This window comes from Neolamprologus multifasciatus, chromosome 12 (assembly GCF_963576455.1).
Source record: "Neolamprologus multifasciatus chromosome 12, fNeoMul1.2, whole genome shotgun sequence".
NCBI lineage: Eukaryota > Metazoa > Chordata > Actinopteri > Cichliformes > Cichlidae > Neolamprologus > Neolamprologus multifasciatus.
The window spans coordinates 17634003-17653611 of record NC_140450.1 but is presented as its reverse complement, the minus strand read 5'-3'; the positions used below and the strand labels follow the sequence as shown (position 1 = coordinate 17653611).

General features: G+C 40.9%; 2 protein-coding genes across 2 annotated transcripts in view; one reads left to right on the top strand and one right to left on the bottom strand.

Annotated features, from left to right (window-relative positions):
* pcsk5b (proprotein convertase subtilisin/kexin type 5b) overlaps positions 1-12288 on the top strand; it is an 80452-nt gene extending 68164 nt beyond the window's left edge. The window contains exons 23-37 of the mRNA XM_085179909.1: positions 1216-1425; positions 2424-2492; positions 5545-5605; positions 5697-5842; positions 6397-6603; positions 6964-7047; positions 7284-7470; positions 7566-7780; positions 8111-8353; positions 8472-8705; positions 8798-8978; positions 9085-9302; positions 9776-9876; positions 10026-10236; positions 10432-12288. Of these exons, the coding sequence (XP_085036035.1) occupies positions 1216-1425; positions 2424-2492; positions 5545-5605; positions 5697-5842; positions 6397-6603; positions 6964-7047; positions 7284-7470; positions 7566-7780; positions 8111-8353; positions 8472-8705; positions 8798-8978; positions 9085-9302; positions 9776-9876; positions 10026-10236; positions 10432-10838 (2774 nt within the window). The 3' untranslated portion in view covers positions 10839-12288. The remainder of the gene's footprint in view (positions 1-1215; positions 1426-2423; positions 2493-5544; positions 5606-5696; positions 5843-6396; positions 6604-6963; positions 7048-7283; positions 7471-7565; positions 7781-8110; positions 8354-8471; positions 8706-8797; positions 8979-9084; positions 9303-9775; positions 9877-10025; positions 10237-10431) is intronic.
* On the bottom strand, positions 10916-19242 carry rfk (riboflavin kinase). The gene is made up of 4 exons (XM_085179910.1): positions 18706-19242; positions 17621-17772; positions 13868-13970; positions 10916-13695 (listed from the first exon to the last, which is right to left on the bottom strand). Exons 1-4 carry the CDS (start codon positions 18785-18787, stop codon positions 13520-13522), a joined length of 513 nt encoding a protein of 170 aa, XP_085036036.1. The 5' UTR covers positions 18788-19242; the 3' UTR covers positions 10916-13519.
* Between the last annotated feature and the right edge of the window lie 367 nt (positions 19243-19609).

The following is a 19609-nucleotide window of genomic DNA, read 5'->3' as shown; positions in this document are numbered from 1 at the left end:
TTATGGCTGTTTGAATGAATGTATTTACACTGGGGAGATTGTGTTACTCACACACCTAGCCCCCACTCACGCACTCACTTTGAGATACCAGACAGCCAAAAGAAGATTAACACCAGATTTTTCTTTCTCTCTTTCTCTTTCTCTCTCTCTCTCACACACACACACACACACACACACACACACACACACACTCTCTCTCTCTCTCTCTCTCTCTCTCTCTCTCTGTCTCTGTCTCTCTCTCTCTGTCACCTTCACATGTGCATACACTCTCAATTAGCCGACAAGCTTGTCAGACTGTTTGCAAATGTGGTTCCATTTAATTGCCGGTCTGTCTGAGGCTCAGTGAGACATAACAATAATAGTTTGAACAGACCCTCTATCTGCCTCTGCCCTTGTCATTCCTCTCTCAAAACAACCTCTGTTATCTTGGCCAGTCACACTCACATGCGTACAGCTCCGTACTGAGAGGACAGGTCTTTGAAAGTCATGTTCGACGCCCCTGCTCGTCACTACTACGAGTAGCGAAGATACAGATGGATGAAACAAGCAAAATACTAAAGTGTCAGTTTAAAAATGTTGACACACGCGGACAAGCCCGGACATGTATGAAATTACAGCCAGACACAGATTTTTTTTTTTTTTAAAAATGTAATTACAGTGAAAGCAAATACAGAGTGGCAGGCTGGGGGTGTTTAGCTGACTAACTGTGAAAAACTGGGTTAATGTTGACATTTAAATATCATTGCATTTACAGTTTAAAAAAAAAATTGACTTTGAAAAGCACGTGTCCTGATTTAAAGCCAATAAATTGTTTCATTTGAATGTCCAGCAGGTTTAAAACACTTTTTAAGGATCAAACAAAATGTGTTAAATGTTGTAAAAAGCTTATTATTATTGTTTACATAAATATTTATGCCAACAAAAAATGTAGATTAGCAAAGGGGTTGTTGACTGGTCTCTAAATAATTGGGCTGCCTATGAATTTGGGTTATTTTATCATCTTTCCTGGCTTCCATACATTTTACAGGAGAAGCTCCCACCTGTGACTGGCTGTGCCAAATGTCCTTGCGGTGTACCAAAACATCCATGTACCCTTCCTTTAAACGCCTGCAGTAAAACTGCTTTGTCCTAACCTGTGTATGACTCTGTGTCTGAGTATGTCCTCAAAGCTGTTTTCAGCACTCCTTCTTCTTCAGATTTCTTTTCCTTCCTCAGATATGTTTGGCGTGGCCAGGTACCTCTTTCAGGGTCAGTGCCTGGATGTCTGCCCAGAGGGGTTGTTCCAGTTTGAAGGCTCAGAAGGGAGACGCTGTGACATGTGTCCGGCACACTGCATCATCTGCACTGAAACAGATCGCTGCCTCCAATGCAGCCCAGGACACAAGCTCAGAAATGGCCACTGCATCCCACTGCATTGCAGCACAGGTGAGATACGCCGGTACAGAATGTGCAGGTAGTAGGTCACCTTCTATAAAGAAAAAGTGCATTAATAATATAATTTGTAATAAAACAATATATACAAATCTGTGAGAACACGTGTAGCCGTATTTTAAAGAATACATAAAAAGGAAAATGGTCTCCAAAAGACAACTTCAACAAGCTACAACTCAGCTGAGCAGGTTTTAAAGCGAGGATTTTACATTTGCAAGCAGCTTTGCAACCCCCCTCCCCCTTTTCATGCTGTGTTTGACTGAATCTGTCTCATATCTGTTGTAATTGAAGCCTTCTCTGTTCATAAATGAGCCTTAGTCTCTGGAACAAAGCTGCACTGTCAAATATAAATTAGAACAAATGTTGGTCCCGACTGGAGTATAGTAATACTTCAGTCAGTTTATTCAGTGAAGCAGTTATTTTTGTAGCAAAAAGCTCTATAAAAACTGATCCCCTAGTAGAGTAATACAATCAGACTTGTCTTAACTTCGTTCATCGGCACAGAGCTGATGTGAGCTGATGTGTTCTTACATCTACTTTCTGTTCCCGATTTGTTCAGCCCAATAAACACTTGCCAAATGTTTTCTTAAAGTTGAAAAGATTGAGAAGGACAAACCCGTTGCACTTTATCTCATCGTGGGAGATCAAATGCGGATGCCAGCAAATCGAGTATTGAGTAAGAGCTGAAATTTTTGAGTGAGATGTTATATTTTTTGAGATACTGCGTTTGAGATAAGGAGGAGTGGTGGAGTTCGGTACTTAAAATTTCACAACAGTGAATCTGAGATGGAGGAATGATGGCAGTGTGTAAGTGAGGAGATCAAGTTTATGAGTTGGAGAATAAGGCGAGATGCTGATCTTATGTGGAAGGCAGACCTGCACAGACAGGCTGAGGACCTTGCCGGGGTTCGTTAGCTGTGCTGTATGTGATATCTCTGCCTTTTTGTCCTTATATATAATCTTATTAATTTGTGTCCATTTGTGTTCATCAGGTGAGGCCTCGGATGCAGAGGATGAAAAGTGTCTTCTTTGTGATGACGGCTGCGCACAGTGTAAACGCAGTAAGCATTTTTTCTTTCTATCGTCTGGCTGATCCAACCTTCTCCATCAACCGACCTCCATAAACAAAACCAGGCCCTAGAAAATAAGAGGCAGAGGCAGTCACAGGGCGCTGCACAAAATCATGAATTAATAATCATGAGCCAACCTGCTCATCGGTGAGATACATTTGTGAAAGTGCAAACATGACACCTACTAAAGAGGGATACTCTCTAAACGTGTTTGAAAGGATAGTTGCGAGGCATCGCCGCTGCATTTAATGATGTTGCCATTGATTTTAGTTGCACCTCACGCTCTGCTGTAGGCTCTCCATTACTGCAGGTACATCAATTCACTTAGAGGAGCCCCCAACAACTGAGTCAATTTATGAAAAAGTCAGGCGCTCTTAAATCTCTGAGAACTTTCCCTTCACTGGGAAAACCATATAGACTTAGTGTGGATGAGATTTGTGGAGCACTATCAGTACAAGTCACGTTAAGGCGAAAGGGCTGAGGGGTAATTATCAACATACCGTGGAAAATTGTTATTGTGGAGCTGAACTAGTCTGAGGTGGAGGCTCACTGTTATTATGTCATTATGCACTCTGGGTGGAATACGTTTCTTCAGTTTCGCTCTTGCCACCCACCCAGTCGTAGCAATCGCAATTCTGCAAGCCAAACAAGTCAGTCAGCGCATTAGAGATTTGAGATGATTGGCTGTGTGATTTGAGATGATTGGCTGTGACACGAAACCGTGTCGTTTTCTGTCATCTGACGTGTGTGTGTGTGTGTGTGTGTGCCATACTCGTGCCAGAGGTCATCCTCTGTGTGTCAGCGTGGGGAATGCAGCTTAATCTGAATACTGCTTGTGGAGCACTTTTGGCTGTCAGGTTTGGGTGTATGATATTAAGCCTTAAATCATAATTATGAATAGATATACGAGGGGATTAAATCATGCACTATTGTGTTTTATAAGAAACCAAATTCCTAACCGCTTGGCATTGGATTTTGTTTTCATTTGCCTGAGAGATTAAGAAACTGTAGGCTCGAGGTTTGTAACATTGGATGAGATCAGTCAATGAATTCATGCCTGACAGTGTGTGATAAGGTGCAGCAGCTGTTTCTCAGTCCTAGCTTCACCATCTTATAAATTCAACGCGTCTTTTTTGACTCGACATCAGCTTTATGTCCTGTAATCCTCTTAGGTTACTACGATTTGTAATCAGTGGCGAGAGGTTTGAAAATATTTTACAATTGGATTAGTCAAGCTTTTGGTTCTGGGTAATGGCACTGATGTGTGCTTCTTGTGCACCTGGGTGTGATCTGATGAAATCGCCGTATTTTGTCCTTTACCTGGGACTCGAGACCTTCATCTTGCTTATTTTATCACATAGGGCGTGTACTGCAGTATTTTTCCAACATTAAATAAAAAAAAGGCTTTTCTGTCTGTCTGGGTCCCATCCTTATTTTCATTCCTCATAACATCTCTACATGGCTGTTCGTGTCACACTCCATTTGATACAAGTGAGGATGGCTTAAATAGTTAATGGATTTCCATTTGTTTACTAAATTTTCAGGAATTGCAGCTACCGTTGACCTCTTCCCGTCCATTACAAAAAGGACTAATAAAGAGTTAAACCTCTTGCTCAGAGGCTGTTTGCATGCCAAAGCTCGGTTTCACCCCCAGAGTTCAGCCCTTTTAATGCAGTGCATCTCATTTCTATGCTTGTCTCTTTGTATCAGGAATATCAAGGAGTTTTTCATAAACACACTTTCTCAGTTTCTCTTGCTGAATTGATGATTTGTGTTTGTTGACGTTAAAAACGACTTCAGCCATTCCCCATCCTGAGCATGTATAACTTTGACCTAATCTTTTGCTTTAAAGTGTGATTGTTGCTTGCGTAATATGTGTGAGTGCGTCCACATTCCACAAGTGAATAGTTCAGGATGTGCGTACAGGTTTTAAATTCTGTTGAAATCCCCCCCTCCCCTGGCGTGCACAGTTAATATTTATGCGGGCGCTATTCTCTCTCTCCCTCTCTCACACACAGACACAGCCTGGAGGCATGATTTCCGGCTCCTCGCTTGCTGTCTCCTCTTCTATATACCTCCGTCCCTCCCACCTTTCCTTTCTCTCAGTCTCTCTCTGTATGAGTAATTGCTTTCACAGGTAGTGGCTTGTCGACTGCATTGAAGTGCAAACCAGTGCAGTGCTAAGTTGCAGGTGCTGGAGAGAAGCAGGGAGAGGAAAGGGGGTGTAGAGGGGGTCGGCAGAGGCTTTTTCTGGAGAGGATGAAGGTCCCAAGGGAAAGTCTGCAGATGCAGGGTTTTAAAAGCCCACCCCCATGCTCTCTCTGTCCTTTGAGATGTTTTGACATTGTTGGACTAAGGGATGACAGCGTGACTCTTTCCCACTTACCAGTTGGATGGTTTTGAGTGGCAGCACAAATTAATTAGTTTGCAAGAAAACAAGTTTCTTCCTTTGCTGCGTGTAGAAAAACAGTCACACGCTCACCTGAATTACTTATTAATATCCCCTCCATATGTTTCCTGGTCTAACGAAAACAGGGAAAAGAAATTCATAACCTGTCACTCACATTATGCATTTTGTGTGTGTGTGTGTTTTAAGCAGAAGTACACCTGCAGTGCAAGCTTGACAAACAGAAAATCACACACTTGCAATTATTGGGGATGAGAGAAATGCACTGATCCTAAAGATTGGAACCAAAGTGAGCACAGAGACTCGCTGACTTTTATATTTGCTTTGTGGATTAGGTCTCTTTCTTGCTTTAAAATTGATCACACTCGGCTTATGATCGATCTGAGCATGCCATTCATTTCTCTGCTGAGCTGAACACATTTCATATGTGTTGTCAGAGTGCCTCCTGCTGCTGTCTAAAGAAACTGCATTCGAACAGTTACTACCTGCTTCACTGGTTCCTCACCTCACTTGTTTAAAAATCATCATATTTAAATTAGATTTAAACAAGAATTTCAGAAATGCATACTAAGGCAGTTTTTGGGGTTTTTTTTACCCCTTTTTCTTGTGTGGTTCAATTTCTGCTTTTCGCCACAGATGATTTGGGAGATCAGGAGCAGGAAACTGTTTGCCTTAAATGTGAAGAAGGTTACTACCAGTAAGTCTCCTCAGTTGAGTAAGTCATTAAGATCCTCCTCCACGGTCACACAGTGTGTCCTCATCTTATAATGACTCTTTTTGTCTGCCAGATTAGGAAGCGAGTGCCATCGGTCATGTCCTTATTGGACCTACAGTGTGGAAGATGCCATGGCGTGCGCTCCGTGTGAAGATAAGCAATGTGTAATCTGTGACCAGTCCCAGTGCTACTGGTGTGAAGACGGATTTTATGTCTCCGGTAACATTTGAAACATTTCTTATTTGGTGTGTAGCAAAAATATCAGATAATAAACTGCCGATGGAAAAATATGTAACTACATTTGGTAGACAAAGTGAGGAACTGAAAACCAGAAATGATGCTTTATGTTTGTGTTTTAAGAATATACACTCACTGGCCACTTTATTAGATATAGCATGCTAGTAGTGGTTGGATCCTCCTTTTTCTTTCAGAACTGCCTTAATTCTTAATGGCACAGAGTCATAATTTTTAATGGCTAAATTCTGACCAAGTTCGACTGAGATTTTCATGCACCGACAAGGAAAGCAGGCACTAAACATTTGTCTCCTGACAAGCCAGCATGACAAAGCAGTCAAGATTTACAAGGAAAACTCACACAAATGCACAGAACAAATCCAATTCAATTTTTTTTTTACTTCAGTTTTATTTATGTACCAAATACCAGGCAAAAAACCCCAACAACAATAAAATACCAAAAGCATCAAAAACCTAGACGCATCTGCACATGTGACATTTTTCATTATATGCATTACACATTTTCTTTGTGTGTTTAGATGGCGAGTGTGTGGATCGTTGTGAAGAAGGTTCCTTTGTGAATGAAAAAAGCCGGCAGTGCGAGCCTTGTCACCGCAGCTGTCGTAGCTGCAGAGGGCCACGATACAATGGCTGTGACTCCTGCGAGGACGGGTTTATGCTGAGGAACGGAGAGTGTTTAGAGGGAAGCCAGCGTGCCTCTTCCCTTGAGAAACACTTCAAAAAAAGTACAGTAAATGATCATTTGACCTCAGTTCTAACTGCCATCAGCACGATCCATCTAGCATCCTGTGGATTGGTGATAGACTCGTATTGTTTTACATGTTCTGTGTAAAATTAGGAGTTTCACATATTTGTTTAATTGTACTAAATTCTGAGTTTACTTCTGTAGTGTTCTTATGCTAAAACATCAAACTTAAATGAAGCTGGAGAAACTGAAAGTCATGTTTCTATTGTACTCAGTAGCAGAGCCTTCATTTTTTGGGGCATTTACATATTTAAAAGTCCCTTTATTTTTTTCTGTCACTTGTATGTCATTCCTTTTTTAAAAAAAAAAAAACACTTCCCATTTTTCTTTTCTTCGACAGCTCAGTACAAACGTGAGGCGTGCCACTCCTCCTGTAAAACTTGCCTTGGTGAAGGGAAGGAGAACTGCACCACCTGCCCCCCAGGTAAGCAGGCTGTATGCTGTGTTAGCCTGCCTGTGAAACTAGAACATACTTTAGCTTGATTTCTATCAGAACCCATGCTTTTTCATCAACAGGTGATAAATCATTTCATCAACCATGATGTTTTTCATATATCCTATGGAACAATATCAAATACAGCAAATGCCAAAAGATGTTAATCACTGACAATATCATTTAAATTTAAATGAGTGATGTGGTTTGTGTTGTTTTTCTTTTAGACCATTTTTTGACTGCTCGACACACTTGCGTGGCTCACTGTCCTTCTGGCATGTTTGCCAACGTGGAGACTGGCCAGTGTGAGGAGTGCTCAGAAGGCTGTGTCATGTGCCAGACTGCCAATTTGTGCCAGCAGTGTCACAGTGGACTTTATATGGAAAACAGGAAGTGTGTGGTGGAGTGTCAGAGGTGCTCATTCAGTTTCATCTTCTTTCCCTGCTGGACTCACACAAATGTAAAACGTCCGTAACACCTTGTTCTTATCTCTCTGGCTTGCTTCTCAGAGGGATTCCTAAAGATCTCAAATGCCTGCCATGTAGCACAGGGTGTGGATCCTGTGTGGAAAGTATCTTTCACTGTCTGAGCTGTGAGAGGCCGTACTTGCTGCTCAACAACTCCTGCGTGCTCCAATGTCCTGAGGGTTATTATGCCAATGATAAGGAATGCTATCACTGTCCAGCTCACTGCACTGAGTGCAATCAGTATGGCCTGTGCAAGAGTAAGTATGATCGGTGGAACAGTGAAGCGGAGAGGAATGGAAGATGAAGATGTGGAAAAGAGCTGTTTTGAAAGGCAATACTAGCTGAACAGATAAGGGAGATGAGGAAGGGGTGCAGAAGAGGGATAGACAGGAAATGCAGAGAGCTCTGTCGCTGCTGCCTTGACTGCTAATAATTCAGGCCTGAAACCTAAATTCAATAGCTGCAGAGGGTCAGGAAGTGAGGAAATGAAATAACAACAAAGAGCTGAATCCTTTGCTTTTAATTATAAATACTTAGACTTTGGAAATCACAAAAAAATGATTTTGCCATCTCCTTCTTCTTCCCAGACTGTGCACCGTACTACTTTCTCCATGATGATCAGTGTGTGGGTGATTGTCCTGATGGCTACTTTGAAAGTATGAGCCAGCAGGAGTGTGTGCGTTGTCATGATGATTGTGCTTTGTGTGATGGACCCGACATAGATGACTGCACTCTATGTCAAAGTGACAAAAATGTACGTTACAGTGGAGAATGTCTTTCTGAGTGTCCCAGCCAAACGTATTATGATGAGACTAGCAAAGAATGCAAAGGTAGGAAGGTGGAAACTTAACATGACCACACAATGAGAATGAAAATAAATCAGTGGAGTTGTTACAGGACATTTATACTTAGATTCTAGTTGGCTCTAATGGCTTCATATTTCCCCAGATTGCCCCAGTTCATGTCTGACCTGCTCAGGCTCTGAGCCTACATCCTGCCTCACCTGTGCTGAAGGCAGGCAAAAGGATGCCACTGGACATTGTGTGTGGTACAGTGAATGCTCCCCGAGCTCATACAAGGACCAGAATGGGAAGTGTCAACAGTGCCATAAACACTGCCATGGTTGTAATGGGCCAGGCAAAGACCACTGCTTAAGCTGTAAAAGCCCACACTTCTTACTAGGTAAGAAAAAAAGATGTACTGTAGCTCATATTATTTCATGTATGCTTGTCCTTTTCTTTTTGAAATGCTGACTCTGTGCCTGTGTCAATCAGACAACACATGCGTGCCGCAGTGTCCTGAGGGTTACTACGTTAAGGACCAGGATGAGCGCTTGTGTGGGCGCTGCCACTTCAGCTGTAAGAAGTGTACTGGCCACCACAGTGTGGAGTGTGTCACCTGTAAACCTGGATTCTTCAAGCAGGGAGAGACCTGCGTCGAAACCTGCTCAGAGGGGTCAGGCAAAAAAACAAAGACGTGCTCGCAAATCTCAGGAGTAGTCTCACATGCTTTAATAAAAAAACACCATGAAGTAACCAGATATCCTCTTTCTCTTTCTCAGTCACTTTGGCAACACAGCCACCATGGTGTGTGAGCGCTGTGACCCGTCCTGTAGCCAGTGTCAGGGTGGTGGTAGCGGAAACTGTCTGAGCTGCAGAAAGGGCTATGTCTACATGAAGCAGTGGGGGCAGTGCCTGCAGAGCTGCCCTCCAGGATACTACCAAGTCAGTCATTCCATGAGCTGTCACAAGTGTCACCCTACCTGCAAGACCTGCAACGGTAAGGGGAGTCTATTTATTTATTCTTATCTGCATTGTAGCTCATTTTCACCCCTCAAGGCTGATGGGAAATTGAGCCCCATTGAGCCGTGTGGACACCGAACTTTGTGAACTCGATAAGTCGAGAACTACACGTAAGATTTTCAAATTGGTGAAAATTCTACATCTGCTAAAAATCTTAAGTTAGAATCTTGATGACCTTGATGACATCAAAGGTCAAGTTTTCTGAAACTCTTATAAAAACCAGAACTTGAAAAAGATGTGACCTATGATTTTAAAATTTAAACCATATGTGCCTCTATTAGGAGGCTGAGGGGTAGCTGAGATAAAAAAATATATATATACTAAATTAAATAGAGAAGAATTTTTCTGGAACATGGAATAAATGGATTTTCCCATTAAATCTAATCTTAAACTGTAGCAAAGATGAATGCCTATTGTAACTGCTCTTATCTGTCACCTCTCTCCTCTCAGACAACAGCGCTTTAGCCTGTAAGTCCTGTTATTTTGGCTACACGTTGATGGCTACCATGTGTACCGCCAAGTGTTCAATAGGCTACTACGATGCATCAGAGGTGACAGATCTCTTGTGTTTTTTTTATTTAGCAAGTGTTTTTGTTTATGTTCAAATCACTCATTAATCTTACACTTATCATACGCAGCAAATTGCCAGACCTGACCAAATGTGTGAACCCGCGGATTCAGTCTATGTTTTCTTCTTCAGGACTCAAAGTCAAGGAGCGAGAAACTCAAGTGCAGAGCATGCCACCCGTCTTGTTTGGGCTGCCGAGGTCCCGGCATATGGAACTGCACCATGTGCCACGCAGGCCAACTCCTCTCTGATGATGGCCGCTGCTTGACCTGTTGTGGAAATGAGATACGCCACAAAGAACAACAAATCCCCAGGGAGTGCTGCAACTGCAAGTCATCACAATGTAAATGAGCAAAAATCCCTCCCTTAGCTTTTTGAACACATACTCTCGTCCAAAAATTTATTCTTTCCTTCATATTTTCCAAAGCCAGCGGGCCGGTTTAACACTCCCGATTTAACAGTTTTCAGTTGTTAAACCAAACACACACTTTAGATTTGTGCACTTTAACCTCATGGTCTGCTCTCTCCTTTTTCTTAGTCGAGTGCATCTTGGATGTCAACTTTGTGGTGCTGCAGGGGGAAGCTCAGAGCAGTGGAGCTAAAGTCTTTGCCTTCGTTTGTGTTCTCATCATCCTCTCTGTGGGCGGAGTGCTCTTTCTCATCTTCAATGCTCGGTCTAAATCCCGTGCCGCGACACCCAAAACCAGAGCTGGAGGGTACCAGAAACTGAGCACCAAGGAAAACACTGCACCACAACCTGCCAGCTCTTCATTTGGGGAGTACAACGACAGAATTATTGACGGTGACGATGACGAAGAAGAGGAAGATGATGATATTGTGTACATGTCACAAGATGGAACGGTGTATAAGAAGTTCAAGTATGGGCTCTTGGATCAAGATGAGATTGAACTAGAGTATGATGATGAGAGCTACTCGTATAGATGAAGAGAGCGGACAGGGATGGTTCTCCGTTTGATGTTTATTTTGCAACTTTGTTGTGCAATGCCTTTTTTTGTAAAAAAAAAAAAAGAAACCGATCAGTCATGCTAATTTAATCCTTTTTTAAAAAACAATTTGTATTCCTTTAGAAAATATTTAATTTCTAACAGTTAATCAGCTGGTGGGGCAAAGCTATGTGTGGGAATGGAATTATGGGTATAATCAACATTTTTTGCTACATATTGAAAATTTGAACCATCATTGTTTCCTGTTTTCATATCTACACAGACAGTCGTTTAATATTTTGGAGAAAATTATTTGGTTCTTTCAAGTTTGATAAACAGTGGGAAATAATGTTGTGGTGAAACAAAATGTTATTTATCTTTTTATGCTGAGAAATGGCCTGTTGCATACATGTAAAAAATATAATAAACATTTAGAAACTGATCAGTATAGGATTTTTAAGACAGACACCTTTTATTTGGTGATTTAAAAATCAGATGTCAGCCAATATTTTTTTTCCTTTCAGATACATGAAACAAAAACAGACTTCCCTAGCTAAGATAACATGTGCAGTTTAAAAACAATCTATTTTACCCTCTACCCGACTCTGCTCGGATCAGCTGGTTGTTGAATTTAAAATGCCTTTGGCCAACAGGGGAGTTGCAGCGTGCCCTGTACAAACCATGCATTGAACTACTAACACTGGTGTTTCTCCCATCTCGTCTTCATTTTTTAAATTTTAATTTATCAACCATTATAAATGCCGACACTGAGCTATCGGCAAATGGCTAATAATAGCTGATAAATTGGCTCTGCTATAATAAAGATGCTCTGCAAACCTGCATGGGTCATCTAAATTAGGTTTGAATCTTGAAAATATGTTTAAGAACTGATTTAATCTGAATTAACATGTATATCTGTGCATATTTGTAAAAGCTAATACGAGTTCAGTAACAAAATTCAGGTTGTATCAGCCAAAGATGTAATGTGGCAAAAAGTATTAACAGGTCAGACAGCTACATATTGTTTAATGTGGGTTTCTTGTTTTCATCATTTTTGAAAATACGTCGAATGTATATAAAGCCTTAAAAAAGAAAGAGAAGAAAAGAAAACTTTGATACAATTGAATTAAAATGATTTGATTTAATGAAACATGGATGAAAATAAAGGTGGATACGCTTTAATGAACTCTACATCAAGTATCTGTGGTCCCTGTGTAAACTAGACTAAATAACTGCAACATGTGAAACTAAAACACCAGACCGCCCTGCAGTAATTAGACTGGGGAAAAAAAAAAATGTATCTATCGATATCACTATATCTTTGATAGGCTTGATAAAGCAGCACAATTAATTAGTTCAGTCCTTTGCACGCATTAGAAATGGAACAACTAAAAGGCATCTCACCAGCAAAAACAGCTGAGTGTATGACAAATGTCTTTTGTTTTAACTCTCTAAATAACATTTTAATGTCTCATGTAACACAAGAGTTTATGAGAGCTGAAATCACATCAGCAAGCTTCCACATTTCTTCAACTAATCATCAGAGCTTCGAATGAAAGTAAACATTTCATTGTAAAAGCCAAACAGGTACAGGCACGCGCGCACACACACGCGCGCACACACGCGCGCGCGCACACAGGGCTAACACCAGCCAGGGCTTTGACAACGGTTTCTGAATGTAAATATATTAAACGCTGACCAATGCAGATACTAAGAATAGTGTGCTTGTTTTAGTTTGATCTGTTCAAATTCTCATAAATTGGTGTTATACACTTCCACTTGTACTAAAAAGATCTTTTAGCATCTCCACCTGCCAGTGTTTTTCTATCTGGAACAAAGCCATCGACACTGAAATGAAAAAGCTAAAGGGAATAACAAATTCCAAACGTGCTTAAAGCCCTTTTCAGCCTTAGTGTTCATCTATAACTCACTGCTGATTAAAAGGGCCGGTCACTGACAAGACAGTTAAGTGATACCTAAATCAAGATAAAATAAAAATAAAGATTAATAAAAGCCTTTGCTTAAAACATATCTTTCAATAAATAACCATCTTAACCATTTTCTTCCTGCGTCAAAATAAAACTGAATTTCTGGCCAAGTGTATAAGTTTTAGGGCAGTGTCCTTTTACTTTCTCCTTTTCTGAAGAGGGACATGTAAGGAGAAAACAAGAAAACTGAAGACTTTCAAAAAGCCTCAGATTGCACAATGTGTGTTTTTGTTGCAGATAATAATGCCCAGACCTTCTCTTTACCCATTGCTGAATCAGAAAAAAAGATAAGTCATGTATTTCCAACCAAAATAAATAGTGATCAGACATTTAATAGTCTATTTGTACCTTTTACACACAATATTTTACAACTGCCTCTGCAGTGGTTGCAATTACCTTAATCCCAAGGTCTGTTTTTAGTGCCTTCTCTAGTAAACGATTCCAAATATACAGCAGGACCGTTGAGAGGCAGACATAATCAGTCTGTGTGACAAAACCAAGCTTAACAGCTCTTTACAAAGAGACACCAACAACATAAAAGAAAAACAGAATTAAAAAAAGAAAAGAAAAAAGGATTGCTTATGATTAGGTCCATGTGCATGCATTGTGACAGCGAGGCTGTGCATTTACATAAACCTTTGTGTAATTCTGGTCTGTGTGAGTGTATCCACAGCACTGCTGTCCTAGCCAGCTGTCAGTGACCGTTCATAATAGTCTGTGATGTGGACGGGCTGGGTGTGGCGGGCAGGACTGAAGAGGAGTTGGCCGTGCTGGTGAAGAAGTTGTCATCTTTCAGCTTGTGATGCTCTGGCAGCTCCAGCTTCATCTTGGCCTCCTCGATATCACTGTTGATTGCCGCAATGAGGGCTTCTGTCAGGACGGAGGCAAAGGTGTGCAAAAAGGTGAGAAAAGTGTTGTGAGAGTAGAGAAAAAAGGGATGATGGAAATGTATTCATTAATACTGAGCAAAACTTTAAAAGGGCATTACTGGCATCACACTACATCACTTCTGTGTTGAGATGAGTGTAACTAAAAGGCATACCGAGTGAGTTAAAGCTTCTTTCTGGGCGGATGTAGCCCACAAGGACCACACTGAGAACTTCTCCATAAAAGTCTTCTTTGAATTTGTGTATCACATGAGTCTCCTATAACCAAAAATGCATAAAGTTAGATTAGAGCCATAATTGACTGAATTGCTTTTTTGTATTAGAAAAATGTTACAATGTTGCATTCGCGCCTATCCTGTATCTGGGGGGGAAAAAGTGACTTGCAAAATAAAAAGCCAATCAATGCCAGCATGTGGAGGACACGCCATATCCAGACTGCTTTGTTGGACAAAATGATTTGAAGAATTTGAAGTTTTTAAATTAGTGCTGACAGAAATCAGTTTTTAGTCCAGATGTTGGGTTTTTTGGCATACATCAGGGTTCTCTCACAGTTTCCCAGCCACCCTTCCACTGAGCCCACTTCTGTTGAGGCTTCAGTGAACAGTTGATGCATCAGCTAAAGGCCCAAACTCAAGGTTCTGCGTCAGCCTATTTTAAATACGGTTCATCTGCTATTCTGTTTGTTCTCCACTTGTACAAAGATACAAAAATACTATTTTGTTAGTTAATCTGTTTTTGTTGGAATTATTTTATAGATTTTACAAAGAAATGGGAACAAATATTAACAAAGTGTCAGAAGATACAATTTAAAACAGATTCTTTGCTAAACTGTGTGTTGCGTTTACACATCACACTGGTTAATTTCTTCAGTTGTGTTTTTAATGCTTGGATGACTCATAAGTCAGTTGTAAATGGCTTAAACAAAAACCTTCCTCTGAAAGTGGCGAGGGCCTGACAATGAGTGAAAAAGCAGGCAACGTTTGAAAGACCTGCAGAAAACTTAACAGAACATTTAGAAGATTATAGGAAAGTCAGAGTCCTTGAAAGCAAGTGACAAATGATGGCAAAAGACTTTTGCACAGTACTGAAAACTCAATGTAAAACACATACAAACAGTAGTGGACAGTGTCAATGTGAAAAGGACCTTTGGTAGAAAAAGTAAATATTGGTGAAGAAAAAAAAAAAAGGACAAATCAGTAATAAGAATGTCTACAAGCCATCTGAAAAACAAACAAACAAAAACAACAAAACAGTTTAAACTAATACTGTCAAAATGATTTTATGCACAACATTATTAGAAATATTAAAAACAGACACGGGGGGGGGGGGGGGGTGAGGCGAGTTCACAAAGAAACTAGAATGCATGGCACTTTCTAGACTCGAAACACAAAAAGCATTTTAACAGCTCAAGCCTTTAGGGCTTTCAGTCTGTAGTGCACATAAGCTATATCTGTCTCTCTGTAACAATAATCGGTCTGAATCTGCACTTTTGAGAGGAGGTAACATTTCTACACATTGAAAGGGAAGGGAACGCACAAGACAGACAGCTGCATTAAAATGTCTAAACACTGGAGCTCTCATGTCCAATTCTTGCGCTCCTGTTATCTTCAGAAATCCTTATTTTTAAATCTGCTTAGTTTTACCTGAATATGCTAGCCATATGGCCATTTTAACAAGTAGAATACAGTTTTCTTTTCTACAGGAGATTCTGTTTTTTAATTTAAACTTCTTCCCACTGTGAGGATGCAAAAAAGTATCCTTTTTTGATATACAATGGGCACGATTGAGACAGGGGAAATTCCCATCTGGTAAACTAGACAAAAATTAAATAAATAAATGAATTGCTGAGGAGATTTGTGAAAATCCACCCTGACTAACATGTGTCTCAAATTGTTGACATGGTCATTAGCAAAAATATAGTGGGGCAAAAAAGTATTTAGTCAGCCACCGATTGTGCAAGTTCCCCCACTTAAAATGATGACAGAGGTCAGTAATTTGCACCAGAGGTACACTTCAACTGTGAGAGACAGAATGTGAAAAAAAAAATCCATGAATTCACATGGTAGGATTTGTAAAGAATTTATTCGTAAATCAGGGTGGAAAATAAGTATTTGGTCACCTCAAACAAGGAAAATCCCTGGCTCTCACAGACCTGTAACGTCTTCTGTAAGAAGCTTTTCTGTCCCCCACTCGTTACCTGTATGAATGGCACCTGTTTGACCTCATCATCTGTATAAAAGACACCTGTCCACAGCCTCAACCAGTCAGACTCCAAACTCCGCCATGGCCAAGACCAAAGAGCTTTCGAAGGACACCAGGAAAAGAATTGTAGACCTGCACCAGACTGGGAAGAGTGAATCTACAATAGGCAAGCAGCTTGGTGTGAAAAAAATCAACTGTGGGAGCAATCATCAGAAAATGGAAGACATACAAGACCACTGATAATCTCCCTCGATCTGGGGCTCCACGCAAGATCTCATCCCGTGGGGTCAAAATGATCATGAGAACGGTGAGCAAAGATCCCAGAACCACACGGGGGGACCTGGTGAATGACCTGCAGAGAGCTGGGACCAAAGTAACAAAGGTCACCATCAGTAACACACCTCAACGGCAGGGAATCAAATCCCGCAGTGCCAGACGTGTTCCGCTGCTGAAGCCAGTGCATGTCCAGGCCCGTCTGAAGTTTGCCAGAGAGCACATGGATGATACAGCAGAGGATTGGGAGAATGTCATGTGGTCAGATGAAACCAAAGTAGAACTTTTTGGTATAAACTCAACTCGTCGTGTTTGGAGGAAGAAGAATACTGAGTTGCATCCCAAGAACACCATACCTACTGTGAAGCATGGGGGTGGAAACATCATGCTATGGGGCTGTTTTTCTGCCAAGGGGACAGGACGACTGATCCGTGTTAAGGACAGAATGAATGGAGCCAAGTATCGTGAGATTTTGAGCCAAAACCTCCTTCCATCAGTGAGAACTTTGAAGATGAAACGAGGCTGGGTCTTCCAACATGACAATGATCCAAAACACACCGCCCGGGCAACAAAGGAGTGGCTCCGTAAGAAGCATTTGAAAGTCCTGGAGTGGCCTAGCCAGTCTCCAGACCTCAACCCCATAGAAAATCTGTGGCGGGAGTTGAAAGTCCGTGTTGCTCGGCGACAGCCCCAAAACATCACTGCTCTTGAGAAGATCTGCATGGAGGAATGGGCCAAAATACCAGCTACTGTGTGTGCAAACCTGGTAAAGACCTATAGTAAACGTTTGACCTCTGTTATTGCCAACAAAGGTTATGTTACAAAGTATTGAGTTGTATTTTTGTTATTGACCAAATACTTATTTTCCACCCTGATTTACGAATAAATTCTTTACAAATCCTACCATGTGAATTCATGGATTTTTTTTTTTTTCACATTCTGTCTCTCACAGTTGAAGTGTACCTCTGGTGCAAATTACTGACCTCTGTCATCATTTTAAGTGGGGGAACTTGCACAATCGGTGGCTGACTAAATACTTTTTTGCCCCACTGTAAGTATGTTGCTAGATGGAATAGACCAGTGTTCTTTAAAACCAGGCACATTGCATATTTACAAAGATTTGGTGTTGAGTGCAACATTATGTGTTTTGTGGAAAGGAGATTTCCAGATTATTACACATGGTGATGGCTGGAAAACTCTCTCTCGCTACATATACACAGACGGGGTTAAAAAAAACAAACAAAAAATCTATATTCACCCACGACTTTTTAAAGAAGTTCACATATTCAGCTTAAATATGTTTGTGTGAAATCTAATTTTCCTGCCAAAGCTGTACAATTGATGGACACTTATAACTAGATCATAATTAGCTTAGCCCTTTACTATCAAAGACATCTTTTATGGCCACAACACTATGGCATTTAAGTGCTTACCATGGATTTCTTGGTATTTTTGTAGTAAGGGTTCCAGCCGATGCTCATCACCATTTTGTAGACATCACCATTACCCACACAAGCCCAGCCGTAGTAGATCCCTGTGCTGATATCTGCTGGAAGATTGTCCACCACGGAGTCTGGGAAGTTTGCTGTAGGTCAGAGAGAAACATCAGATGATGGGAATAAAAAGGATGCTGTGGAAGAAGTTAGTGATTTTCTCAAAATTACTTCAAACTAGAAGAAGACTTTTTATTTAACTGAAGCGTTCAAGTGCTTCTTATGATAATGAAGGCCAGAAATGTTTGCAGAAAGCATTTGATTAATCTGTTAACTTCAGTGTATTCAAAACTGGTACTGTGAAACTAGACAAACTGCTTGAGAAACTTCTGTGGAGGACAAAAAAAAAATACATGAAAGACATTTATTACAAACAAACCACATCCAATATCCTATGCAAGTTTGATTTTAAGCCAAAAATCTTGCAAAATGCTCAAGGCCATATAAACTCATGTGTTTTGGTTTTGTCCGTGACTGCATGCTGCCCAGAGCTCCATTCTGATCTCTTAAAGTAAAGCCCACAGTTCATTAATTTGGCCATTTCTTACAGCAAAAAAATGCTGAACGCTGCCTGGTCAACAGATGTTTAAAATGCAGTCCTCTTTAGTTGTTTTCAAAGCTATTAGACTGATACTGGTTAAGTGTAAAGATCTTAAAGCCTAAACTCATAGGTGGTGTAAAACAAAAACTGAGCTTGTTTCGAAAAGTACACGTGAGGATAAATGAAGTAATTAAAAGCTGTGAATCATCGTGACATTGCGGTAAAAAACGGAGCGATATTTACGTAAAAGGTGCAGAGCAGTTCAGTCGTGTGTAAAGGGGCAGTACAAAGAACAGTTGGACTAACAGAGTAACTGATCACACGTGCTATAACGTACATGTATTATATAAAATCAGACCACTAATGTTAACTTTGTCTACGGTTGTTTCCAACTACTAATTCCAACTACGTTATTTGCGTAAATCGGTGTTTAGGTAAGCTTAATTAAAAGCCCTGCAAACAAATGGTAAAATAGTCAACTCACCTGTGGGAATACCGAGTTCTTTGCTTCCCCTTCCAAATCCTCGAACGACCTCTCCCCGACAGAAGTACGGCAGGCTCTTCATGACTAGAGTCTGGGATAGAAGCTGTGTCTCTTGAATGAGCGCTACAGAATGACCTCGAACGACACACGGAAGTCCGGCTAGCTAAACAGACAGGACTACACGGTTATCTAACGTACTCTTTTTGCCGAAATTTTGCCCCTGTGGAGTTCAAAGTTCACATTAGTCTTTAGCTATTATGCTGTCCTCCTCGAGTAGGTTAAGGTTGAACCGTGAAAGTTCACTTACTATGCTATCAGCGCTAATAACTGTTAGCCTTACTGGAAACGAATAATTCCTAAAGCGGTTTTCTCCAAAAGTGCTGCTTACACCAGATCTGACAGACAGAAGTCTCCGCTTCAGACAGATCCACTCTCCGTATGACTGAGAAAACGAAGTCCAGATCCTCACAGGTAGCCGGTTATATTACATGTGTTGCACCATCACATATCTGCGTCACCAACGCTTCGTCTGATGTCACTGACCGCGTGACCAAAGACGGACGAGTAGCCATGTGCTGCCTTCAGGTGCTGTAGGAAATATAGCGATTACAGATACTCTGGCAAAGGAGTTGAGGAGATGTACGGACAGCTCGATTAGTTTTTAATCAGGAGGGTTGACTTGGCAGTCTTTTCTTTTATACTAATGCCACTTGTCAAAACGACATGAATTTGAGTTTGCTGGTTTGGGATGCCAGGTAATGAGGAACCACATGTTTATGCATAAAAGCTGTACTATGGTTTTCCATATCCATTTTTTATACTCCTGTTAGTATTAGTATCAAAATAAACTTCTCCAATATATCCACTGCTGCTATTTTTCTGTCACAAGTCCCTCCTGACCAGT

Coding starts and splice junctions, on each gene's coding strand:
- rfk (XM_085179910.1), bottom strand. CDS start 18,787: ATGAAGAGCCTGCCGTACTTCTGTCGGGGAGAGGTCGTTCGAGGATTT. Junction 13,971..17,620: donor AAAATACCAAGAAATCCATG/GTAAGCACTTAA, acceptor TTTTGGTTATAG/GAGACTCATGTGATACACAA. Junction 13,696..13,867: donor AAGAAGCTTTAACTCACTCG/GTATGCCTTTTA, acceptor CCGTCCTGACAG/AAGCCCTCATTGCGGCAATC.